Genomic DNA, 25,195 nt, shown 5'->3' on the forward strand with positions numbered 1-25,195 from the left:
GACTAAGAAAAGCAGAGAATAGCGCAGGAAAAGTGTGCGAGGTCTGCTTAATCTATTCAGAGTTAAGCTGTGTACTAAAATGTCCTGGTTTGACCTGGCCCCTCCAAACATGACGTAATTTAAGTGTTGCGGCGTGCAAAATTTTAGCTGTAATATTTTTAAAAATAATTCTTACTCTGTTGAAAAAAAAATTTCAATTGAAACAGCTCAACTAACTTTTTTGCATCTCCCTTTTTTTAATATTTTTTTTACAACTCTTTATCCCTCCATTTTTTTTCTTCTTATAAACCTCTTTCCCTCTGTGCCATTTATCTCTACTGCTTTGTCGGAAACTTCAGTTCCATCCTAGTTGTTGAAAAGCAGTGTTGTTTTGCCTTCAGTTCTCTCCAGAATGGCTCATGGGAATGCCGCTCTAGAGGAGAGACCTTCCAAGAACGTCTTCAAGCTAGCACTTGCTCAGTTGTTCGTTACCCAGGACAAACAAGCTAATCTCACGGGCGCTAGTCGCCTCATCGTGGAGGCAGCAATTAAAGGAGCAAACATCGTTGTGCTACCCGTGAGTTTGGTACCTTAAACATCAACCTCTACCTGGATACTTATAATACACCCATAGGAGTGTTTTATCTGCCCTTTCTCCCCAAGTAATTTTGCACGGTTTGCTGAACAGATACCGGGTGGCGAGACATATGAATTTCTTTCAGGCTATGCTAAGGTTTGACCACTTCTTTCTTCTATTGATGTTCGTCACAGTCTTCTTATGCTTACTTGTATTTACAGGAGTATCGCGTGTACTTAATTGGTGGTAATTTCTATTGCAATTACTGTGTCTTTGATTTGGTAAGAGTTGCTTACCAATATTCTTTCTCGCCAGGCTCTATCCCTGAACGAGGCGAATCCGGGAAACTCTATGATACATGTTGTGTATTTGGCCCAAATGGTAAAGATCCTACTTATTACCCTTGGGCAAACTCTTCTCACCTTTCATGGGTTCTAGGTGAACTGGTCGCAAAGCATCGGAAAGAAATCGTGTCAGAAACAATGCCGGAAAAAATTCCAGCAAGAAAGGTAAGGATCTCTAGAGGGCTACATACGAAGATAAGAGCTTCGAGGTTAACCACAACAATACGTAGGAGTCGAAGGCTATTTATTCAAATTGTGAATCCCTTGCCTATGTTGATACAGTATACGGCAGAATTGGTGTTGGATTATGCGTGGATGTCAACGACTCTTCACTCGCGAAGAAAGCTGCCCAGAAGGATTGTATTATTTTAGTTTACCCCACTCTCTTCACCGTTGATGCAGCCCCTATCTACTGGGAAGTAATGCAACAAGCTACGTGAGTAGAAAGGACTGGGTTGAGTTGAGTCCATTCTGGTACTAATCATGAAATTGTTCTTTGAATAGTGCTAACCATACTCAGATATATATCGCTGCCTGTTCTCCTGCTCGTAATTATACCTCGGAACTAGTACCTCTTGGCCACAGCTCTGTCGTAGATCCATCTGGTCGAGTGATTGCATCTACCAAACATGAAGAGTCGATTGTCTACGCTGACATTGGTGAGCTTTTCTATTGTCCAACTTCATTAGGAGTGGACAAGTCGATGCTAATTAACGCATTCTACAAGATAGATCTGGAGCACCTACAAGTCGTGCGGAAGAACGGGACAATAATTTCTGATGCCATCGAGCAAGTTTCACCAAGAGTCCATTGTTCATCTTCTAGTATATGAAAATTTAATGAACACTATTGGTATTACACTCTTATTTCGTAGATTTTTTTTTTTCTCTTTAAAATTTATAGCGCCTTTTTTGAAATATTTCTTTCCTTTGTATGATTTTTTTTTTCGTTTTCTTTTCTTTTTTAATTGGGTATATATGCTTTTATTCTCTGGGGAAGAATGAAAGTAGGGAGGTTGTTTACTTAGTAAACAATATGTTATTCACATTTTTATTCTTGTTTTTAAAAAAAATCTTTGATTTTTTTTATTCATTTTTTCTCCCCTTCTCGCAATATCCCTTCCAACTTTCCTTCGCGTTGTGAATTTTCATCATGATTTTACTTAACTTTCGTAGCTTCTTATTTTTGTACGTATTTTTTATTTTCTCTTCCCATTATCATTCCTGATAAATTAGTACTATTCGAAATATACAGGAGCCACTTAGCGAGCCCTAAAATGGAATAAAGGAGTTTGGATTAGGAAAGGATTTATGCAACCTCTCTCACGAACCAACACCAGATGAATATGGAATCTATGACATAAATTCCCAGCAATTCTGTTGCAGCCGTGGTCACAAGTTCTCCTCCTTGGATCGATTTGCAAGTTTGCATTGGGACTTAGCTTATTTCGGACTCCGTTTCAAAACGGGGTCTTCTAAATGAAGCAATGCTGACAGGTTTTAGAAATACGTCAACCGCTGTTAATGGCACTAAAACCAACTCCACAATCGTTCTTTTAAAAAGATGGGGGATAGGATGATTCATGTCAAGATTAATTAGGTGGATAAACATAGGATGACTGACCAAAAAAGCAATAGGGCATAGAGATAATAGAACAATACGATAACGAATGGCAAATCCAAAGTCCGGCCCAGCGATTGGATATATGGAAATAATCAAGGATATATAGGATATAAATACATAAATGAATGTAAAATAAAATGAAGGGTGAATAGAATGAAGCCATTTTCCTGGCGGATAAGGGTTTAGGGAACGGGAAAAACATTTCAAGAGAGAGATATGTAATAGCCCAACCATTACCAAGCCCGCTAAATTTTGTACACATCATATCATCTATACAAGAAACTCGGTTTCTGCTCTGCTATCGAAGGACCAATCGATGTCCCGGAACTAATATAAATATGGTCGTGGTGACGACAGTCGCAAGAACCGTGTTCACGAAGAGGAACACTGCACGCCGATTATGAAGTCGCTGGACTGCACTTTCCTTTATCTGGTAGAATCGTAAGCCGTGAGTCCCGCTAAACAATTCGCGAACAATTGAAAAAGATCAGTTATACAATAAATAAGCTTTATCAGTAGCCACAACCTACCACAGTTTGAGCAGTGTCAATAACGGTGAAAACTCCGACAAGCTTGTTATTAGGCACGACCATCCGAGGAAGATGGGCAAGGAGCCCCAAAGCCGGGTGGTCCATCCACCAAGATTGAGAAACACGAAAGTAAGTTCAAATGCAAATCCAGCAGTAAGAACCAGGACACCCAATAGCATAAGGATCCGTGCCAGAGGTAAGGAGATGTTCGATGTGCAGGCCTCATCAAGAAAATGGGGATAATAATAAGCACCAAGTGCACCGTATACGTAAGCTTTGGCTTGTGAGAACACTGCTGGATCTACTCGTCCTCTGACCTCCACCAGCTCGTGTAGTGCAAGCCGTTGATCTTCAGGAAGACATACGCTATACTTTTCTGCATCATAGGGCGAGCAGAATCTTTCGTAGAGACGTAGTGCTGAATCATGTAGCTCGTTTAAGGTTGGAGCATCATGTACTTTAATCACAACGGCTTCCAGGGGCATATCTGATCCACCCTCCCTGGTCTCAACAATGTTATGAATGTGCCGTCTCTCTTCTGCTGTAGCAGCAGTCATTAAATCCTCCGGGGATAACCTACGGTGGTCATGAAAGATCAAGTTCTTCGAGATCAATTGTTCATTCCGCAGATTATTGATGTTGATGCTTTCGTCTTCATCGTTCTCCTCGCTTACTACAACAACAACAGACGGCGAATGCGACCACCCTGCTTGTTCTCTGTGTTCATGTTCACAATATGCTTGCCACATCCGTTCATGTTTTTCAAGCTCCTCGAGAAAATGTAGATTTTCGTCGGCACGATATCGTCTCCGAAGATATCGATCAAAATCTCGTAGGGAGAGCGGTGAGTGCGCGAGCCCAGAGAGTACCTGATCGAGAGTGGGAAGCCCCTTAATAGAGAGATGATATTCTTGTATTCGATTCCAAGCATTGCAACCGCGCTCAAGTTCATCATAATCCCTTGGGTGCGAGGTGAGTAAGTGAGTGGAGCGGGAAGAGTCGGGATGAGCGGATAATGAAATTTCGCTACTAGAAGTAAGTGCCGGGGTGATGCGGCCAGTAGGAGATGGTACAAGCATGCAAGAGGAATCGGCATCGTATTCGGGAGAAAGTGGACGTGGAGAAGGAGATCGTCGCCTCGTATTGTGATAGTTTGACCAACGAGGGCTTGTGATTTCAAAAGATGGGGTAGGGCTTTTCATCCTCACTTGATTATACATTTTTAATAATTTATATCAATAAAAAAGACTATAAAATTATATAAGGTATATTGTAGAGATTGCTGGAATGGAAAGAATTTGAATGTATAAGATCATCTAGATCAAAGGAATCCTTGTGCCAGCAAGTTGATGATGCTATAAAAGAAGGGATATCCAGCAATCTACGAGGATAAAAAGTCTGAAAGGAGCGAGATGGGTAAAACCGAGGATTATCGGAAGAGAGAGATCTACTCTCTATCGAGTGCGATGCTCCACTCAAAGTATATAGAACAGAGAAGAACCGTTAGAGAAAATCAAAATTCAACATTTTCACCCTTTTCGTGTAAGGGTGATTGAATTGCTGCAGCCCTCAGATCCACAAGCATCACCACAGACAGAGTAAATTGGAAGCCACTTTCGAAAATAAAAAAATTGCCCCCTTTCAAGCAGGCTTTATTTGATTTCAATAAAATATTAGCTAGTATAACTTCTAATCCAAAACGATTCGGTATAGAACGAGGTCCATTTTCTAAAACTTGAATACCATATCTTCCAGCTTAGAGACCGCACGAGGCTTCTCGTAGTCAAGCTCGGTGCAAATTTTAGACATGGCCGTAATCATAGGAGGGGGTCCGCACAGCAATATTTTGATATCCTTGGAAGGTGCAGGAAGATTCTTTTGAATCATTTCACCCGTTACAAATCCAACACCTCCTTTCCAACCTGAAGGTGGGTTGTTAAGCACGTAATACACAGAGAAATTTTCGTGTTTCGCAGCAAGTGAATCGAGGTCTTCTTTAAGCAGAATATCCTCTTCATTCACATTGGCGAATATTAAGTTGACCTGTGTCTTATCTTCGGGATTCTTAAGAATAGCGCGAATAATCTGGCAAAAATTAGAAGAGCAATAAGTACAAAAATGATAAGAGGAAAGTAAACGGTCCCAGTCTTTCTCGACCCTCTTTTCCCAACAAAAAAAAAATACCTGAAGCATAGGTGTAATTCCAGTTCCACCTGCAATCATCCCAATAGCACGGCACATATTTGGTTTATAATTAAAAGCGCCTTTAGGACCCCTGACGTTAATTGTGTCACCAAGCTTCAATTCAGAGAAAACTTTTGAAATGTTTCCTTGAGGATAAGTCTATATATGATAGAAGTTTAAACAAGTCCAACATGGGGTAAAGAGCCAGCTCAGTAAGATGCGAATACCTTAACTAATAGGTCGAAATGGCCTCGATCGTCATCCGAGCTAGTGGGTGTATAGCTACGCGAGATTTGCTTGCCATTAATCTCGGCCATAACTGTGATGTGTTGTCCAATAGGAAGTCCCAGGACATCATCTTTATGGGGAAGAGCAAAACGGTATCTAAAAGTGAAATAAGAAATCTGAATAGCTATCGTAAGATGCCAAGTGTATTTACAATGCAGTGTTGTGGCTGATCGCGATTTTCTCGATGAGATTAAATTTCTTAAAATTTTTGGGATCGAGTGCTGGACCTGCGATCGATGCAGACATGTATATATAAACATTTGAAAGTCTGATATTCCATCCTAAAGCTTGTTACCCCTCTTTAGGCCAAACATAATAAGCCATGCCACACCAATGGCAACACCGGCGATGATGACAGGTAAAGCGGAAGCATAAGTTAAGATCGTGTTGTCCATCTTATGTAGTTGATTCTATTCTATTACTGAAACCTAGAGAGCAATAACAACGATTCGGGACTATATTTGGCGCAGCAATTAGAAGCTTGAAATTAGACAATGGAATATCGTAAGATACCAATAAGAATGGAAATAATGTACGGAATTTATGTGAAACGGCTATTTTAAATCGAGGGATAGGGTGAAATTTAGCTTATCGAATACTATTTACATTCTAGTTTCCCGTTTAAATCTACATGGACCATTCACTGAAGAAGAGCTCGCATATGTACATTAAAGGATGATGTTAAGTACTCTTGGCCATACCAATCCGTAGAGCCGGTTTTTATAGAGTGGCAATATGCGGCCAATTCTATATGCATTCTAGCTTGCTGTCATTCACCTAGAGCAGTAGCTGAGAGCCTTCATTCTACTATTATTTAGGATATTAAAAACCCTATGTTTAGAGAAGATCTCCCGACATAGCTGGCCTCTATCTCTTGTCGTATTTATGTTTGATCTGTGGAAAGATTAGTTGTCTTACAATTAAAGCGCGATCACGCTGTCCTTGAATTTTTTTAAGTTGAACAAGGCAGGTGTTCCACTGGTTGTGCCCGAAGATAAGGTTTGGATCTTCGAGAGCAGACTTCAAATCGTGCCTGAGAATTCAAACCTGTCTCCTAAGAAAAAATAGATGAGCAAACTTGGTGCGCATGGAATCTTCGACTGTTATCGCATAACTTAGTTTCAGAGCTTAGAAAGGTAAAATTAAAGGAGACCTATAAACTCGAGAGAGTAGGAAATATCGAAAATGACCTCAGTGCCGAAGTATCTAAGCTTCACTTGCTTCCATCCCCGTCCTGATGGTCTTGAGTCCCCAGCCTACTACATATATTGGCCGAATTTATTTTACGAAATGATACTTTCAAAACAACCCTCTCCAGATGCATTCGCACTCCTCCCTCTGATAGACGTGCATTTCTGCATATTATACATATTTGGCAACTCAATTTTCGAATCCCCTCGCCTAACCATCTCCTTTTAGACCACTACTGCAGCAGGGGCATTGGGTCTGAAAATGATACCGAATTTGAATCAGATACAAAGACAAAAGCAATATACTGCCTTTGCATATATTCATAAGGCGTGCGAATTGGCTGCCTATTAAGCGGACACTCTGAGTCAGAATAGAATCTAGCAGCTTTAAATTGCCCGGATTATGACGCAGTTTCGCAGCTCGAATCTTTTGGTCTGGTGGAGTGGGCGAGCACTTCAAGCATTATTACTAGGAAATATATAGGCTATAAATTTTATTCTGAAATTCGCGTGCAGTGTGGCTCGCATGGGCGCATGGCTGCTGAAGTATGCTTGCGTAGGAGGGATAATTTATAAAGTATAGGAAAAACAGCGGAAGAATTATTACTCCTCAGGTGATCTGATAAGTAAATATTACATTTTCGCTGGAGGAGAAGGACTATAAACAATATGCAATTATACCAGATTGCCGTATCCAGGAGTCGTTAATGGGATGGGAAGGGAATCGATTTAACTCCCAAATTTAGACTCTCATATAAAACAGATTTCCTTTATGTAGACTCTTGTTCTGAAATCGTTTTGGTCGAGACTTTGTTCATTTAGGCGCGCACGGTATTTCTTGATGAAACAGTACTAGTGATGCGAGTGCCTAAACGAGCTAGTTGCAGCACTAGATGGGCATGCAACCAGTGAGCCGATGGTTCTCCTGAAACTCAATATATGAATAGCTTTTAGTGGTTCTGCTGGTTTGCTTTTTGCACTACCAATAACAAAGACTTTTGCTTGCAGTTTTCTAGCGGGAAAACTCAACGGAATCTTTACGCAGACCGGAACAAAAGCGCTTTAGCACGCCCGGCTCATACTTCCATATATTCGGCGTACGTTGTCACAACGCCGTTCTATTAGCTTTATCGTTCCCATCAAATGTGGGCATCCGCTTTATTTCAGCTCTTCAATTCTTTTTATGTAAGCTTGGATATGATTTTAAAATTTGGTCCTACCTTGTGGCTGATTCTAATAAAGATTAATCCTCATGGTGTTAGTTAAATCTGTGCATGGATTTCATTTTTCTGATTTAGACGAAAATATTTATCGTTGGATAATCTCCTAGATATACTCAATATTTTTCACTTTCTTTATTTCATAAACTGCGCAATCGTTATTGATTATTTTCATTTGTATCAACACTAACCCATAATTTGGGGGTGGATCAGTAATATCAAGGGTGAGATTGGTTAACCCGATGGCACGCTCAATCCCTGCCATAATCTATCTCGTGGTTTTCAGTTACACATTTTTCATCTCGCTACTGGGAGTAAATGGAGAATTATTATACGCTCGTCAAGGTATGTTTTTTGGGACAAAATTTTAAGCTTCATCTTTTAAACATTTGATTAATATACATCAGCTAATGTTTGCGCTAACATCGCAACCGATGTGTATTGTTCGCCCGCTGCCGGAGAATTATGGGATGTTGGCACGTATCGTCGTATAATATGGAACAATCTTAATCCTGCACTAGCACCAGCAACTAGTGTAGACATATATCTCATTTATTTGGATGGCGGCAGCAATACTGTGACAAAATCTTGGACAGATGCTATAAATAATGGGACTCTAGATATCTTTGTAGCAAAAGATTGGTTCCCTGCAGATAAGCAACTTGTTGCAGACACGATCAAAGAATTTGCCCTACACATTGCATGGTCGGGGCAGCAGCGAGAAAAATTTCCGAGAGGACCATCATTCCGTGTTAGAAGTATGGTTGATAGAGAATGGACTTACCATTTCAAGGAGGTATAATAACAATGAACTTTTCCCTTTCTAGATCCCGCTCAGCTCGCCCCTACCATGATCGTCACAACAATGGTCAAAGTGCCAATGACCACATATGTTGACACCCCTACATCTACATATCTTAAATTAACACCCGCTGGTGGCAACGAAGGTAGCTTTCCTACATGGGCAATCGGTGTGATTTCTGCTCTTGGAACATGTGCGCTTATAGCAATAGTTGCTGGCGTTTTCGTATGGCAATTGCGAAAACGGAGACCCAAAGATAGCCATTTCTTCAGTCCTTCACACACTTCACAAGCCTCTGCTGTACCAATGGCTGCTACGGGTAACACAGCAGAAAAGACAGCTGCCAAAGAAGGAGCACTTGAAACGACTAATAAGGAAGGGGCTAGTATTTCGTCTTTCCCCTCTAATCGCCCTACGTCCTCATTATCTGGCAACGGTGGCAATGGATTACGAGCTAGCATAGGGTCCGCTGGTGCAACCTCTGAGAATGAAGCGGGAAGCCGGAGAAGCGGGCATTCTAATGTACTCTCTGCTACTGATGCAATGCTTATTGCAGATGCTTTTCGACAACAAATGAGAAAACCAACATGGGAAGAGAATGGAGAAAGTGGGGCTGGAGATGAGTCTGAGAAGGAGAGGAGTCATGGTGAAGATAAAGAGAAGAATCCGTCCGGAGACAAGTCATGAGCTAAATTCTACCAAACATAATGCTATGCTATATTTGTTTTTTATTAGACGATTTTTTCCTATGTCTTTTATAATTATATTTTCGACCTTCTAGTGTAAATTCTGTTTTTCATCCTAGGATCTTAATACCTTCCACTTTTTGACCTTTTTGATTTTAATTATCATTACCATTTGAGCTTCAATAAACCATTTTCTGCTGACTAAATTTTGGATATTTTATAATAATATTATAAAATATCCAAAAAAGGAAGGAATTGGAAACGGAAGTCAAAAAGGAGAAGATAATATCTTCTCCTTTTTGACTTCCTTAAAATATACCTGGTATATATTTGCGAAAAAATATCCCTGTATTGACCAAATGACAATCAAATGTTATCCGGGTATAATGAAATGATCGGAGATTAGCAACATGTTAGGAGCCAGGTGTAATTTCCAAGATGTGAAAAACCCTTGGTCTTTTTAATAGATTATGCTACGGTAATTAGGTGATTTGTCTTTGATAACAGTAGTAACTCACTTATCAATGATAAAAAAAGGTTCATTTTCAGCGGTGCCAAGCTTGACTTTTTTTGCACTGATGTATCTTACATTTATTTTTTTTTTGTATTTTCTGCATCTCAGATGTCGAGTTGACATCATACATAGTTTTTGTATGAAGAATTTATTTTATTCTATAATTTAACCCCAGTCTAGAAGTGAATTTATTAAAATGTAATAATTGCCGACTTTATTCTACAGTTTTTTTCCAGGTTATGCGGCAGATATAAAGCTCACAGCTTATGCTTGTCGATGAATCAGACGGCGGTATCTGCTGGGTAACTGGAGAACAGATTCAAATGGATATGGCACATTGCTTTGGTATAGCAGTGCAATGTTAAATTAAAAAATATTTTTGGCTATTTTGATGTATCTTGTGGCCAAATTGCATTAGGAACTCAAAAGAGGTGCAGTTACATTATTGCTAAAACAAATAACAAGCACCTCTGCAGCGATAATCTCGGTTAGGACTGAATGCAAGAATGAAGCACTGATCTATTCAAAGAAGATTTCATTATATTATCTTTTTCACAAGAGGTGACTCCAGTAACTTATAAGTATTACGTAGTGCTGATTCAAAATCAGCGACTAAACAAGGGATATTCTAATATGCACATTAGTCATGAAAACCGTGATATATTTGAATTGCCCATAGACATTTGATATGAAGATTTAACTTCAGTAGAGTGTGAAACCAAGTTCCTGTTGCATGGGGAAGAGGGTTTAGATTAATTTATATTAATTTAGATTAATTATCAAGTGCAATATTTATTAATCTTTGTTAATGGACTCCTAAAACAATGCCAAATACTTAACAGATTCTCTCAAATATTAACAAACGAAAATACATGTAAGTACTTTTGAGAATAAAGCGCTTTGTCCTTGAAATTACTTCTACACATAATTATTCACGATTAGTTTCTTCTGTTTAGGTATGATACTTTGGTTAAAAGTAGTGGTAAATTCGAATTCGTCTTTTGTAACCAAATGAAAATATTAGTCATCGTGGTGTATATCATGTGTGAAGAATTATCATCAATTTAGAACCAAGCAAAATACATCGTAAAGCAAAATGTTTTAACTCTACAAAAATACTTTAGATGGTAGAATTCTCGGAAATTGGTCTCTAGTTCACGGATAAACTTCAATTTAACTATAGCATAAGAGAATTTTATCTCTAGAATTTCTGTTTATTCTGGGAGAGAGCTCCTCCATTCTACTCAGAATCCCCTTCATTGACCATCTTTTCGCGCCCGTATTTTTGTCCACTTACGGAACAATTTGAAAAAGGATAAAACTTAAAGAATACGATCGATATCCCTCCTAGGAAAACATTGGGCGCGAATCTAAGTCTACTTAGTCTAATTTACTCTCTTTTAAGCTTAAGTTTTACAAGAGTATCTACAGATATAATCGACTTTACAATCCGAGTCTGTAGGATTGCGTGTTTGAGATTTATCCAGGTAAACCATCAAAAAAAGTTTACAGTCACTGTCAAGCTCAGCACATGATGACTAGATCATTCATCCTTAGTTCTAAATCTTCTAGAAGCGATATCTAATATACATTATGTCCCCCTTCACAGACCCCGGTGCTACTGTCAAGGACAATCTTAATCATCAAGATCTGTCGACACTACCAAATATCACTAAATCTAATAGCTGTAAAAAGAGAATAGGTGCTTGCCATCTCAGTTTAAAGTACCTGTTAGGGTCGAAACAGGCGCTCAAGCGAACATAGTGTACTTCGATGGCATATTCTATAACATTATGTGAATGCAGTAAGAATCGCCCAACACTTTAGTCATCCCAGCTGAAACCGCAAGGGATCCGGGGGTGAACATATAGACCATAGCACACGCATTCTTCGTAAGAGCCTTACGGATCTTTGAAAGTGATTCAGTTATCACCGAATTCTAGATAAACTTCGGGCAAACCTCCAGAGATGCGAGCCTATCTTTGTATAATACAAAAAAAAATTTCAAGGCGGAGACTGACAAATATTCACGCCCATACACGATACTATAACCAGCCATATACATAAGTTCGAATAGCAATCGTGATGGGCGACCATGAATAGAAGAATATACCTTAAAGCGAGATATATTTTTAAAAATCAATGAAGAGCCCGAAAGGGAATAATGAACAATTGTTTAGGCTTTGTAGGCAAATAAAACCAGAGTAGAAACAATATTTGTGATGTTGAAAATTCATATTCCAAAGCATTATTAGAAGTTAGAGTATCTGAAAAATATGAAAGAAACAATACTTTATTGAACTAGAAATTCAATTCCGCAAAATAGGCTTAAATGGGAAATTGTACATATAATCAAGAAATTAATTTATTCACTTATACTATGTTATGAATGTCAAATTTCATCTTACATTCGCCGTCAGCTATAGAGCTTTAGTTGGTTTGGCTCCTGCACTAATGGATGCGCCAGGTTTCCCGAGAGCGGCAACACCACCACCAGCACCGCCAATGCCAATAGCACCGCCGGCATCGCCAGTACCACCAGTACCACCAGTACCACCAGCACCACCAGCACCAGCTGGAGGAGTAGCAGCAACTGCGCCACCACCAAGGGTAACAGTAGGTGCTGTAACCGTTCGGGTAACCGTTCTTCTGCGAGTTGGTGTAGATGCGGGAGTAATAGTCTGTGTTTCGGTGACAAACTCCTCTACTGGCTTTACTTCTCCACCTCCTGAGCCGGAACCTTGACCTCCGCCTGCGCCTGCGCCAGCGCCAGCTCCCGCGCCTCCGCCCGAGCCATATCCATATGCGCCATCAGTGGGAGGAGGTGGTGGCGGTGGAGGTGGAGGCGGTGGGGGTGGGGGGGGTGGAGGCTGTCCACCTCCTAAACCAAGTAATTGTGCAATCAAACCTATAGTACGCTTTTCGCGAACAGGCACCGCTACAGTGGCGATAATGAGTGCCAGGATTGTTGGAAAGAGAAGAGCAAATATTTTCATCTTGAAGAAGCTGGCGGTGAGAAATTAAGGGTTGCGTGTAAGAGAGATGTAAGGAACTGCTTAATGGATACTCCCGTAATTGCCCTTCACAAATAGATTATTGTAGATGGAAAACACCGAGATGAAATGAGGTAAAATTTGTACGTATATATATGTCTGTGCCCGGATCATCTTTTGCGAAGACCATATTTGGAGCAACCCTAAGGTTTTTGGCATTACCCTAGTTTTTTAGCAACTCAGCCCTCGTTTGATTGCTAGTTTAACACTACTGACGGACGCTGTTGTCACTGGTGTCATATTTTGATCGATTTGGAAATGCCGATCCGAGTTCAAGCTAATGTAGTTGAAATTATAAGATGTAAAAAATATCAAAGATCCTTTTGTTTACTCTATCGTGATTTCTCAATGACCAACATTAAATTTGAATGAAGTTTTGCTTTCTTTGAAGAGATGATGAAGTTGCTCTGATAGTGAATTAAACCTAATAGTTGAACCTGGTCATTTCAGTTAGCTATCCACTATGATGTCAATTAAGTTGCTGTTTACGCCCCCCGTAATAATGAGGTTAGGTAAGTACGACTATTACGTTGAATTCCCTAAATGATATCGATAGATTCACTTGCGCCAAATGTCTTTATCCTGGTGGCATGTAGCTTCTAGTACTAATACATACCATCTCTGAATTTTATCGTTTTACCCAATAAAGAAATACTATCTGATATCGGGTTATACACCTGGATCCCTCAAGAGGGGCCATTTTTTAAAGTAGAATGGTGAAACCAAGGTATTTTGTATTATAAACGAAGGTTTCAAATAAAAATAATATGTATTTAATTAGGTGTAGAAATAAATCCCTTAAAATAAACATGAACTAATAAAGTACAATATAACGCAAAAGTATCAATTAGTTGGTTTAATTAACTTCTGTTTTTCTCGCGTTGCGTTGAACAAAAGTGCCTAGGAAGAAAGCGTAGTATATACCGTGATTGTTCTTCTGATGGTAGGTGTTTTTGGTGGCTGGATAACTACAGTATCCGTGATTACTACTTCCGATGGGCCACCACCATAAGGAGGTCCATAAGGAGGTCCAACTGGAGGTCCAACTGGAGGTCCAACTGGAGGCCCAACTGGGGGTCCAACTGGAGGAGGTTGTGGAGGAGGAGCACCACCACCCATGAAGCCCTGTAGAAGTTGTGCTAACAGGCCAATAGTGCGTTTCTCACGAGAAGGTGCTGCTTGGGACGTAGCGATGAGGACAGCAGCTGTGGAGAGAAAGAGAAAAGATATTTTCATTTTGAATGAATGCAACGAAGATAAAAGCGATGCTCAGTGTATGAGAGAAAAGAAAGGATCAAGGAGAAAAAAATTAAACAGGTTAGATAACTCTGCGTTATCCTTTTATACACTTACTCTACCGCCTACTACCAAGCTATCTCAAGCGACCCTTACACCTTTTAGTGTACCCTTGTTTCTTATAAGTAAAACCCTAGCTTTGTTTGTTTGGAGTTCTATTTTCGCCGTACAACCAGGTATTTTATACACAGTTTATTTGTTATACTCTGATTATCTCTAGTGTTCCGCCGGGAATAATAGATATAAACAGATCGAACTTGAAATTTGCCACTATTTGTGAAATATTTTTATTAAATTCCCATGTATCCTTGTCAATATAGGAATTAAATTAATGTTTAACAAATTTAGATTTCCTTTTCGTTTATTGGGTAATACAGGGTAGGGTAGAACTTGTCGACAACCATCTATAAAACTGTATATATGTTTTCATTATACTCGTCGAAAGAGAACTCGTACGATCTAGCGCTGTATGCTGCAAAGCTATAAGTTATTTTTCGATGCATCGCGGCTCCTGAGTTGTGCTCAATAGCGTACGCCAATAGTCGTCAAATTTAAACTCATAATCTAGTTTTCCACCGAAATCTGCTTCTAGTTGTTCAGCCGGGATGTAGTGAAGGAGATTTGCCCAATCTCCTTTCTCTTGGTTTGGCTGGACATTATTCTGTGTCTTTAGATCTACAAAGCGAATCTTACTTCTAGTAACCGGGTCAATAAACGGAGATATAAGTTTCCAGAAAGTCCAAAAGAACCATGGGGCTAAGGATGTGATATGAAATATTGTTTACTAGAGCTGATCCTTTTTTTACGCTTAAAACTTACTATTGACTAGGAAAGCTCTCCCAAGTCGCTCGGGATAATGATTCCCAAGGACCGTCAGAAATTCTTTAGCTATTCCGAGACCAGGGTTTGTGCGGGTCGAAGATCCCGCAAAGTCTACAACAATTACCATCTTTTCGACATTCTCAGGCATCAGCCGTATGGCTCTCTCAAGCAAAAACACAACATTGCGAATATGACGCCGAGATGGCTTAGTATTCTCATTCCTCGGCTTCATGTATATTACTGGACTACCTTGGCTATCGAAACCATTGAGGTAGATTTTGCCCGTGTAGCACTAATTAAAACGGTAATTCATTTCAGTAAAAATCATTAGTAATGAGAATGTAATATGGAAGACTACTTCTTCTTCAATTTCCTGTGGATCGATCAAATGTGGTCCGTAGGAGCGTCGCCATTTGAGTGTTTCTTCAATCCTCTCTCGTGCGTCGGAGTAATTCCATTTGCAAGCCCGCAAATACCTTAATAGACATGCATCACTGCACCAGGAAATCTCTGAAGTGCGCACTTTATCATCAGAAGAAAAAATTGAACTCGATTCCAGAAAATCTTCTCGTAGTCTCTCTAAAATTTTTTTTTTATCAGAATCAATTGCGGGAGGGGGGACATTAGTAATGTCAGCTGGGGGGACAAGTTGAGGAATTGTAGTTGGAAGAGACGAGGATGTTTGAGAACGAGCCGAAGGAGCCATTGAAATAGTACGGCGATTAAAAGGGAACACAGAAGAATTGAAATATAAAAGATAAAATGACACGATGAACGTGCGATGACAACAAAGGGTGAAGTAACGGTTGTTCATATATCGGGTGTGTCATTGTTTTTCTTAACCAATAAATAAAATCTCGATTTATATTGTGTGGCTGAGCAGATTCAGAGAGAAGAGAATCATCATATCAAACTGTCATTTTCGTTTATACTCTATAATTGTTTAATCTATATATTAATTTTAATCAATATTTTTCGGATAATTTTACGGCCATACAGTATATAACTTATCTCTTTTTCAACTCTTTCATGTTCCATTTTAAAAAATAAAGTCGTGGTATTCTCTTATTAATAATATGTATTATGATCTATAGGTTTCCAATACCACTTTTATTTGACCCATAACGGAACAGTTCAAGCAGTTTGGTGCATAACGATCGTCAATTATAAATAACTGTCTAGAGGTTGGTGGAAAAAGAATATTGAACCATTCCACACGGTTTTGCATACTGTAAGGAAAATAAGTTCTAATTGGAATACACGAATTTTGTAATTTGCGAGATTATATTAGAAAGTATCACAAACAATTGGAGAAGCACTTTGGAGCAAAGCTCATTGATATACCGTGATAGTATTATTAATTAATTAGTTGATTCTTATAATTTATTAGTATTTCTTATACACTAAGTAACTAGGGCACATACAAAATAAAGCTGCTATCCTCCTAATGCACGAGAAAAATAGCGCTTTTAACTTAAAAGGACCGTTGATCTGACGTTTACATGCCGAGAGTTGTGTAAACAGTAACGTGCCTAGTGACAACTGGTCGGTCGGGATAAGGGTTGGGATTATAAGGGTCAGGAGGATAAGGCTTAGGAGGATAAGGATCGACCGGAGGGGGAGGAGGAGGAGGCGGAGGAGGAGGAGGGGGTGGATAGATTCCACCGCCGAGCAAGCTCAAGAGCAAGCCAAGGGTACGCTTTTCATGATGCAGCGGTTCGGCTTGAGAAGTGGCGGCAAGGAAAAGAGCAGTGGTAAGGAAAAGCCCGGTGATCCTCATTATAGTTTAAAGTAATCGAAAGGATTGTAGTTGGGTAGGAATGAGCGTGGGATTAGAGAGAAAAAATTATTGTGGAGTGGTGGTGGACTGCAGAGTTGCTGAAAATCTGCATTCTTTTATACTTTTCTCTTCACATACTCTGAAACAGCTCTTCTAGTCTCCATTAATTTGATTTCTTCAGAATCTAATCTTGGTTTTTGTTTTACAGTTGGTCTTTGCCCCTTAATTATTTTTTTGGCAATTTCCCGCTGAGACCAAGAGGTGTTTCCGAGAAACTCGACAGCTGTTCAATCACTATAGTGGTTGGATTCAAAGTAGATCCGATCTGGCAATTTGCCACTCCGATAATTCGGTCAGTGCGGGAAGTCCGCTTGAGTAATCATTCGTGTTTATCTACATTTAAGTAAGAGGAAGAAACATAATTTGCCTAATTATTCAAGATGGAGTTGCCAAACGCGAAGGTATTGTTCTAACGTAAGTAAAAATCAGTAGTTTTAGTGACTATATTTTATATATTTTCCAGTGAGAAGGGCGACTATTCAACTTTAAACTAGATGCAGCGCAAAAAAGGTTTTGATATTGACAGAAAAAAAACAAAGCGTGGTCAATGAGAAATGGACCCTTGCGGCAATTTAAGAGAGCCCAGCAAAACGCCTCTAATTAGAAAACTCTGAGACAGTAAATTGGTTTAAGCGTTTCAGTGTGCGCAAAGTTACTCACGGTCTCAAGCATGAACCAATGCACTGTTTATGGTAATTTTATTCCTACAAAGACCGAAGACTATGCCTAATGCTCAGTGCTAAAGGGTGTATACGAATATAGACAATTAAATCATTCGTATTCGTAATGTATATGCATATCGAATGAAATGATTTATAATTTCTAGAGTTTTACTACTAATCATTTAAGTTCCTAATCCTTTTCCCGAGTATCCTAAAGCCTCCTGCTACCGGATTTACATTTTACTTCTCCACACCATTACTTATTAAAACAGAATAAAAATTTATTTAATGATTTAGTATTGCTTTCGACTATAATAGCTATGGACATGGGATATAATGAAGAGGGAATGCCTCTTCGCATAAATTTAGTGCGTCGTGAATGTTTCTTATCAGTCGCGCTAGAAAACTTAAGCTACGTTCAGAGAGCCGTAATTGTAACAGTAACGCGTCTGGTGACAGGTCCTCCTCCTCCTCCATATCCGCCGTATCCGTAGCCGGGTCCAGGACCGACATCAATGGGAGGTTGAACTGGTATTGGCTGCGGTGGAGGAGGTGGAGGAGGTGGCGGAGGTTGACCCCCCATAAATCCTGAAAGAAATGGAAGGAGCAATTCAAGAGTTCGTTTTTGACGGGCCGGGGCGGCTTGAGATACGGTAAGAAGAGCGAAAGTGGAAAGCAAAAGAACAAGAGCTTTCATTTCGAATTGATTTCTGCTTAATAAGCCAAACTGATCTGGTTAGCGAAAAAAATTCAATAAAGTGATAATTGGTAAACGCGCCAAGTACTGTCTTTTTATATCCTATTTGCCGTAACAGACAATCCCTTTTTTTTCAACGATGTATTACAAAAAAAGCGCTTTGCTTTATTCAATACCCGGGGTTTTACATCCCTTGCGTAATTCTATGCGAGGCAAATTGATCATCCATCTTCATGATTAAATAGAGAGTGTTCTAGTTATGATCATGGATGGAGGTGTTATGTGATATTATAGGTTAGGATCTTTCTAGTAGCAGTTTCAATCTTCAAAACATATCTCACCTTTGCCACTAAACTAACCTGGGAATTGCAAATAAGCCCCTGTAACTGAATAGCCATAGTGAAATTTTAAAATAACAATATATTTGAAACTTTTCATGTTAATACTTAATTGATTACTGTTATTGTTAAAAGTCGTTTATTACAGATTGCACAAGCATTGTACAATGGAGTAAAAAAGTAGGTCGCAATTGTGCACTTTTAAGGTCCCGAAGAATGGGCACGGCTATTACAGTTTATTTTTATTTCCACTTGAGATCGACCAACGCTGAACCCTAGAGCTAGAAATAACGAAAGACTTAATTTGACTTTGTTTGTTTGTAAATTTTTGGGGATTTTCATTTATCTAGGGGCTGATATGAGCAAGAATTTTGTTTATACTCTTCAGTGATCTACATGAGAAGCAATACTGAAAATTTTCTTTAGTATGCTATTATATACCATCAGCTATCTCCGCTTATGAAAATACGAAAATAAACGTTGTAAAATATCATAATTTTCTTTTTATACAAAACGTGTTAGATCCATGAAAAGGATATTTAGGGGGAACATGCGGAAAAGTACCCTATGTTAAATATTTATACTTTTATTGGAAAAAGGGTTAAATACCACATTAACTGAAAGCTCTTTAAGTTTAAGTCAGGGATATACATAAAGTGTTTATTTCGAATTAATGTATTCAATATCCCTTTTGAATTATAAATTTTTTCTCACATATTTAGTTTGTTGGTTTATAACTTAGGAGTGGCATAGTACATTTTCTCACAGTTATTATCATATTAAAGTAATATTCTCAGGTGATCAAGCTAAAAAATTTAGGGGTGGGAAACTACCTACATGATTATCCATTTGTCCCAGCGTTAGCATATCGAACACCTGTATATCTATTGTGTATATTGTCGTGAGTATATCAGTTTCGATTTTTGCATAATCATATCTGGATTGTTCGAAGCCTAGGAGAAGCATCTCAGTATCCGTCAATAGTTATACGAAAACCCCTGGGTATCCAGACAACACAGGAAAAAAATAATCAAACACATGGAACTAGTTTGTATTAAAATTTTGATTAAATAATTTATTGGAGATTTTACATGGTTTACAGAATAGTAATTAGCTAAAGCGTTTTCGAAGCTAAGCTAAATTCAACATTTGGAATAAAGCTAGAAAAATATGGGAAAATTAGAAATCTCGGCTCGATCCAAGGATGGTAGAATACATTTATAAATGACTCACCGCTACCCACTGTGATGACAAGCAAGAAGCCAATTACCCACATGCTGACCGCAGGGTGATGTGATGACTTTTCCTCTTCTTCTTCCTAAAATATTACCAGTTTAAACATATTATCAAATAATTGCATGGAAATAATCTTATAAATTTGACAATCAATATTCTTACCACTGCAGATGCTTTGGGAATACGATGCTGGATAGCACGAGATTGATAGAGTTGGTTCTTTTTACGAAGTACAGGGGTGCTAGCCTTAAAATTGCAAAAATAAACGTTATTAAGTGGTCTCTAAACAGCACGATTGAATCGTAGAAAGGAACAAGACATACCATGCTAAATATAATGATGGAATTGGTAGGAAGTTTGACTATTGCAAAAAGACGAATATTGGTTTAATATATGCTGGCGGAAATTAATTGGGCAAATAAATTGATGAGTGACTGGTATTTTTCCATGTCCCGCAATTATTTTCCACGTTAATCAAAACAGCTTTGGAATAATGATATTTTATGCTTGATATAAAATGAAGCAAGGCCCGTTAACAGTACTCGAGTTTTACAGCGGAATAGGTGGTATGGTAAGAATTCATAGCATTAATTCATTGGTTCATTTTAACTTATTTGCAATCCAAATATAAGCATTATGCCCTCCACCATACGAATATTCCTTACCGTATTCTCAAGGCATTCGACATAAATACCTTTGCAAATACAGTTTATGAGCATAATTTTGGAACGGGGATTGTGGTTCAAGTACTTTATATTTTTTTAAGTGTTACACTTTATATACTTTTAACCCATAAACTTTTTATATAGAGAAATATTGAAGCCTTGCCTTTGGAATATTTTGATCGCTTGAAAGCCAATTTGTGGACAATGTCACCTCCATGTCAGCCATATACCCGCATTGGATTAGCAAAAGGATCAAAGGACACGAGGGCCAAAAGTTTTCTTAAATTGATGGATGTTTTACCCCAAATGCAATTCCCTCCCGAGTATTTATTAGTCGAAAATGTCAAAGGCTTCGAAGTAACATAACTCACTAGAGATTCTCGTATGATTTTATGAAGCTAATATAGCCTGCGTTTATATCAAAGGAATCAGATAGCCGAGATTTACTAATTGAGACCTTGAGCAGATGTGGTTATGCATTCCAGGAATTCCTCTTATCACCTATACAATTTGGCATCCCCAACTCGAGATTAAGATACTATTTACTAGTGAGCGTTGTTTTTAAAGCTTTTTCTGCGATAATATGGTGACTTTTTTTTCTCTCTAGGCTGTTCGTACTCCACGAAAATTTTCCAATCCACCTACCAACACCATTATCTCATATATTCCAGGTACCAAGTGTATAGTCGAAAATAAGAGTCAAGAGCAAAACGATAATTCTCTAGAAGAATATGTCATATCAGAAACTAGCAATCAACTCCCAACGCTCAGGGAATATCTTGGCTTGCAAGTAAACCTAGAGAAGGGTGAGGAATACAGAGTTCCTGATAAGGTTGGTTATTGAGAAGTAATATGGCTACATTTATACTTATATTACACTTTTTACGGGTAGATTCTTCAAAAATATGGACTACTATTTGGTATGTGAGCTAATATCTCGTGTTATTCAATACAATATTCATTGCTCTTTTGATACTGTTAAAAAATTAGATATTGTAAAGCCATCTTCTAAACGAAGCTGCTGCTTTACGAAAGGTTATCATCGTTTAGTTGAAGCAACAGGTGATAATATTTTTTACAGTTTCCTTTATTTTTCCTTACCACTAACCATCTTCGATTATTTTATATATATTTAGGATCAATTCTTCAGATGGAAGAAAATTTAGATGTAAGTGTGATTTTCCACACATCACACACAGGATATATTATTTAATAAATTAAAATATATTTAATACATTCCCTAATAGACTTATCAGTATGCGGTGGAAGGCAAGATGGATGTATTGCGGTTACGTTATTTCACACCGGAGGAGATCGCTTTACTTATGGGATTTCCAATTAGAACTGATCAAGCCGCAAACCATTTGATAAACCATACCGATATATACTTTTCATTCCCACCCTCCATTTCTCTCCGCCAGCAGTATCGTCTACTTGGCAATTCTGTCAATACATATGTTGTATCGCAGCTCTTACGTTATCTATTAAGTAGTTCAGAATAGACCAATTTTCCAATTAAATAAAAACATTTAATATTGAAGCTGGATTTATTACATGCGAAAATAAATATGAAATTAATTATATGAAAGGAAAAAAAAAGCACATTAAATAACATGAGTATACGCGCTTAGGTGCGCTCTAAAATAGATTTAAAATATTTTTGATAATTTAGGCATCTATGGGTAACTGCAGTTAGTGAAGACTGACTTCCTTTGAAACTTGTGCTGCTGGCTCATTTTTTCGTGTCTTCGGGAGCTGGGGCTTTTTCAATAACAATAGTGATAGGAAGCCTACTCCCCATAGTATGACGCAGGTGCGGAAACACCATTGAATACCTGAGACATACTCTGAAATAACATGATTGCGCAGCTCCGGTGCCAATTTTTGGATTTCTTCCATATTATTTTTGACTACCTCAATAGGAATGGGTAGATCAGTTAGACCGGAAGCAAGTTGGTTGTTAATGATGGTGCCGCCTAGCGCAATTCCGATTGCCATACCGACTAATATGCCATTTAAGTGGTTAATATCTGAATAGATCAAATCAAAGTATTTGGGATAATAATTACCTGTTCTAAAGAAGAGTGTCACGCTTGTAGACACAGCAATATCCTTAGGAGGTACTGAGACTTGCGATACCAGTAAAAGATTCTGGATATTCAAACCAAGCCCGAAAGAGGGTATAATCGTATATCCAATCTGTCTAGCCCGGCTACTGTATTGGTCTAGAGTCGATAATATACCTGCTCCCACTACCATCGCAACAAAACCAACCCAAATAAAGATACGTAGACTCCCAGTTTTCGAGACGAGAATGCCTCCAGTAATGCTAAAAGCCACCAGAACGACTGTAGACGGGATAAGCTGAGCACCACTAGTTGTGGCATCTTCTGAAAGAACGACTTGAAAATATACCGGCATCTAGAATTTATATCAAAAGAGTTAGTTCAGTTTCAGGATATATCCAAGATGCGCCATAAGCAAGGGGCTTACGTAGAAAAGATAAAGGAAAAAGCCTATGCCAAAAAGCAGCGAGGCAAACGTAATTATAGAGAAGTTGCGGATACGAAAGAGTCGCAGAGGGATAACAGGATCGAGAGCTAACTTGGCCTCTACAGGTAGGAATGCCAAAAGAGCCACAAATCCCACTACGAATAGCACAATGATGGTTGGTGAGTTCCATGCAAGCTGATTGCCGCCGAGACTGATTGCTAAGAGTATAAGAATGACGGCCGCACCAAGAGTAAAACTGCCGAGATAGTCAATGCGCTTAATCTTTGACTTGAAATCACCCTTCACAGGGGGAAGGCGAAGCACGAAAATGATCATCAATATCGCAACTGCACCAATAGGCAAGTTCACGTAGAAAGCCCAACGCCAAGTTGCTCTATCCACAAATACACCACCAAGGAAAGGGCCAATGACACTAGCAATTGCCCAAGCGGCTCCTATCAAACCCTGATATTTTCCGCGATCTCTTGGAGAGGTTATGTCTATACAGAGAAATGATCTAAGATTATGCGCAAAAAATTGTATCCAAGAATAGCTCGCTTTTTACCTGCCATTATTATCATCGCAAGAGAAATCACTCCTCCTCCTCCAATTCCTTGGACAGCTCGAAAAACAATTAGCATTACCATGCTATTGGAAGCACCGCATACAGCTGAAGCGCCCAAGAATACTAGAATTGCGAAAAGAAAAGTTGGACGTCGACCAAAGATATCTAAGAAAAAAACAGCGCAATTGATGAATAAACATAGAATATTCACTAAAGTTAAAAGATAAATACCGGAAAATCGTCCATATAGAGGTTGAAATATTGTCATAGTAATTTGATACGATGTTCCCACCCATGATATAAGACTAAGTGCGTTAAATCTGTGTACAAGGAACGATTAGCTACAAAATATCAGGAGGGAAGGAAAAAAAGATCTTACTCTGAAGCAAGTTTTGGTAAGGCAGTGCTAACGATTGTCTGGTCAAGAGCACACAATAGAACAGAAAGGCATAGTCTAATAAATCAGATTTAGTTTTCAACAGTCGAAATATGGCCTTGATGATTTTGCATCTTTACCCTATACAGATCAAGATAACGTTTTTAAAGGGTAAAACTGCCGATTGACCGCCCATGTCAGTTGGTGCGTTCTCTGTCGTGCCCTTCTCCAAATCGTCTCTCTCTTGCAATTCAAGAGTTTGATCTTCGGAAGGAACTTCCCTCATTGCAGAATTACCCTGCTGCTCGATATTTTTGGGTGGTGTTGCTAAGGTTGATTCCGACATGACGCTCTGTTATGAACCTTAATGAGCCTCTAAGACAAGATGGACCTTAGGGATAAAATGTCAAACCAAAACCATCCTTTTATATTGTAGCCGGGGCGGAACGAATTCAACCGCAATCCTGGATAAATTAATATACTATTTTGGCTAATAAGGGAAATCTGATTAATCAATGGTGACCCGCAGTATTCGATTTCCTTATATATACCCCAATTTGAAGGTAAGACGCAATACTCTGGACTGCGTCAGTGGAAGAACGTTGATCCAACGGCTCACCGGATAAATACCAGAATCTTCACCCCTCCATCAGCCCAAAAAAGCCGATTCCGACCGCTAGCTGTTGTACACAAGCCAGGATTGCCTTCGCCATGCTCGTTAAGCTCCCTTAATTATACTCTTTGAGTCACTTAGAATTGGTAATCTGAGAATGAATGGCTCTTGGCTCTGGAGTGCTATAGTTGTGGAACTATCACTCCTAATACTGGCATGTTACTCATCGCTTCTTTGCGTCGACAATCGTCAGAGAAACGGCTAAGAACTCGATGATTAAAGCTAGCTGATAGGCTCTACAAAACAAAAAATATATTTGTAGGATTATATGAGCATCATATCTGGATTACAAAATTTGTTCAACACAACAACACACTTAATTTCTTTCTTACAATATCACCAATATTCGGTCTTTAAATGTTGACGTTGATATACCATTTCCAAAAATTGATTATATGGATAAAATCTGCAGCAATCTGAAACTATAACTGCGCCATACAAAGTTCATTCACATGTGTCGTTAATATTTCGTGTTCAAGTGAAATTATACTCGTAAAGACATTATATTATACTAAAAAAATCTTGAACATTACTTTAATGTG

The 25,195-nt window shown here is 38.8% G+C and overlaps 12 protein-coding genes across 12 annotated transcripts; 3 read left to right on the plus strand and 9 right to left on the minus strand.

The window, feature by feature from the left end:
• Nucleotides 1-391: 391 nt before the first annotated feature.
• Nucleotides 392-1,732, plus strand: VTP21DRAFT_10440 (uncharacterized protein; the record flags this gene model as incomplete). Its single annotated transcript, XM_069389777.1, has 8 exons — nt 392-556; nt 614-712; nt 778-802; nt 872-937; nt 995-1,065; nt 1,131-1,336; nt 1,405-1,559; nt 1,632-1,732. 8 exons carry the CDS (start codon nt 392-394, stop codon nt 1,730-1,732), a joined length of 888 nt encoding a protein of 295 aa, XP_069253063.1.
• Nucleotides 1,733-2,821: 1,089 nt separating this feature from the next.
• VTP21DRAFT_10441 (uncharacterized protein) lies at nt 2,822-4,255 on the minus strand (the record flags this gene model as incomplete). The annotated part of the gene is made up of 2 exons (XM_069389778.1): nt 2,822-2,981; nt 3,054-4,255. The coding sequence occupies 2 exons, from the start codon at nt 4,253-4,255 to the stop codon at nt 2,822-2,824; spliced, it is 1,362 nt and encodes a 453-aa protein (XP_069253064.1).
• A 526-nt stretch (nt 4,256-4,781) lies between these two features.
• Nucleotides 4,782-5,920, minus strand: VTP21DRAFT_10442 (uncharacterized protein; the record flags this gene model as incomplete). Its single annotated transcript, XM_069389779.1, has 5 exons — nt 4,782-5,138; nt 5,238-5,396; nt 5,465-5,621; nt 5,677-5,752; nt 5,821-5,920. 5 exons carry the CDS (start codon nt 5,918-5,920, stop codon nt 4,782-4,784), a joined length of 849 nt encoding a protein of 282 aa, XP_069253065.1.
• Nucleotides 5,921-8,177: 2,257 nt separating this feature from the next.
• VTP21DRAFT_10443 (uncharacterized protein) lies at nt 8,178-9,424 on the plus strand (the record flags this gene model as incomplete). Its single annotated transcript, XM_069389780.1, has 3 exons — nt 8,178-8,280; nt 8,343-8,693; nt 8,763-9,424. The coding sequence occupies 3 exons, from the start codon at nt 8,178-8,180 to the stop codon at nt 9,422-9,424; spliced, it is 1,116 nt and encodes a 371-aa protein (XP_069253066.1).
• Nucleotides 9,425-12,357: 2,933 nt separating this feature from the next.
• VTP21DRAFT_10444 (uncharacterized protein) lies at nt 12,358-12,933 on the minus strand (the record flags this gene model as incomplete). The annotated part of the gene is made up of 1 exon (XM_069389781.1): nt 12,358-12,933. One exon carries the CDS (start codon nt 12,931-12,933, stop codon nt 12,358-12,360), a length of 576 nt encoding a protein of 191 aa, XP_069253067.1.
• A 265-nt stretch (nt 12,934-13,198) lies between these two features.
• On the minus strand, nt 13,199-14,226 carry VTP21DRAFT_10445 (uncharacterized protein; the record flags this gene model as incomplete). Its single annotated transcript, XM_069389782.1, has 2 exons — nt 13,199-13,267; nt 13,915-14,226. 2 exons carry the CDS (start codon nt 14,224-14,226, stop codon nt 13,199-13,201), a joined length of 381 nt encoding a protein of 126 aa, XP_069253068.1.
• A 547-nt stretch (nt 14,227-14,773) lies between these two features.
• VTP21DRAFT_10446 (uncharacterized protein) lies at nt 14,774-15,814 on the minus strand (the record flags this gene model as incomplete). The annotated part of the gene is made up of 3 exons (XM_069389783.1): nt 14,774-15,042; nt 15,106-15,400; nt 15,467-15,814. 3 exons carry the CDS (start codon nt 15,812-15,814, stop codon nt 14,774-14,776), a joined length of 912 nt encoding a protein of 303 aa, XP_069253069.1.
• Nucleotides 15,815-16,606: 792 nt separating this feature from the next.
• On the minus strand, nt 16,607-16,888 carry VTP21DRAFT_10447 (uncharacterized protein; the record flags this gene model as incomplete). The annotated part of the gene is made up of 1 exon (XM_069389784.1): nt 16,607-16,888. One exon carries the CDS (start codon nt 16,886-16,888, stop codon nt 16,607-16,609), a length of 282 nt encoding a protein of 93 aa, XP_069253070.1.
• A 1,140-nt stretch (nt 16,889-18,028) lies between these two features.
• Nucleotides 18,029-18,307, minus strand: VTP21DRAFT_10448 (uncharacterized protein; the record flags this gene model as incomplete). The annotated part of the gene is made up of 1 exon (XM_069389785.1): nt 18,029-18,307. The coding sequence occupies one exon, from the start codon at nt 18,305-18,307 to the stop codon at nt 18,029-18,031; it is 279 nt and encodes a 92-aa protein (XP_069253071.1).
• Nucleotides 18,308-19,776: 1,469 nt separating this feature from the next.
• On the minus strand, nt 19,777-20,207 carry VTP21DRAFT_10449 (uncharacterized protein; the record flags this gene model as incomplete). Its single annotated transcript, XM_069389786.1, has 4 exons — nt 19,777-19,805; nt 19,879-19,963; nt 20,044-20,127; nt 20,205-20,207. The coding sequence occupies 4 exons, from the start codon at nt 20,205-20,207 to the stop codon at nt 19,777-19,779; spliced, it is 201 nt and encodes a 66-aa protein (XP_069253072.1).
• Nucleotides 20,208-20,398: 191 nt separating this feature from the next.
• On the plus strand, nt 20,399-22,048 carry VTP21DRAFT_10450 (uncharacterized protein; the record flags this gene model as incomplete). The annotated part of the gene is made up of 9 exons (XM_069389788.1): nt 20,399-20,452; nt 20,514-20,627; nt 20,691-20,903; nt 20,972-21,094; nt 21,154-21,378; nt 21,439-21,466; nt 21,537-21,608; nt 21,683-21,714; nt 21,794-22,048. 9 exons carry the CDS (start codon nt 20,399-20,401, stop codon nt 22,046-22,048), a joined length of 1,116 nt encoding a protein of 371 aa, XP_069253073.1.
• A 190-nt stretch (nt 22,049-22,238) lies between these two features.
• Nucleotides 22,239-24,326, minus strand: VTP21DRAFT_10451 (uncharacterized protein; the record flags this gene model as incomplete). Its single annotated transcript, XM_069389789.1, has 7 exons — nt 22,239-22,549; nt 22,616-22,967; nt 23,040-23,539; nt 23,605-23,769; nt 23,836-23,924; nt 23,984-24,058; nt 24,121-24,326. The coding sequence occupies 7 exons, from the start codon at nt 24,324-24,326 to the stop codon at nt 22,239-22,241; spliced, it is 1,698 nt and encodes a 565-aa protein (XP_069253074.1).
• Between the last annotated feature and the right edge of the window lie 869 nt (nt 24,327-25,195).

This window comes from Calcarisporiella thermophila (genome assembly GCF_041956535.1).
Source record: "Calcarisporiella thermophila strain CBS 279.70 unplaced genomic scaffold VTP21scaffold_7, whole genome shotgun sequence".
Taxonomy (NCBI): domain Eukaryota; kingdom Fungi; phylum Calcarisporiellomycota; class Calcarisporiellomycetes; order Calcarisporiellales; family Calcarisporiellaceae; genus Calcarisporiella; species Calcarisporiella thermophila.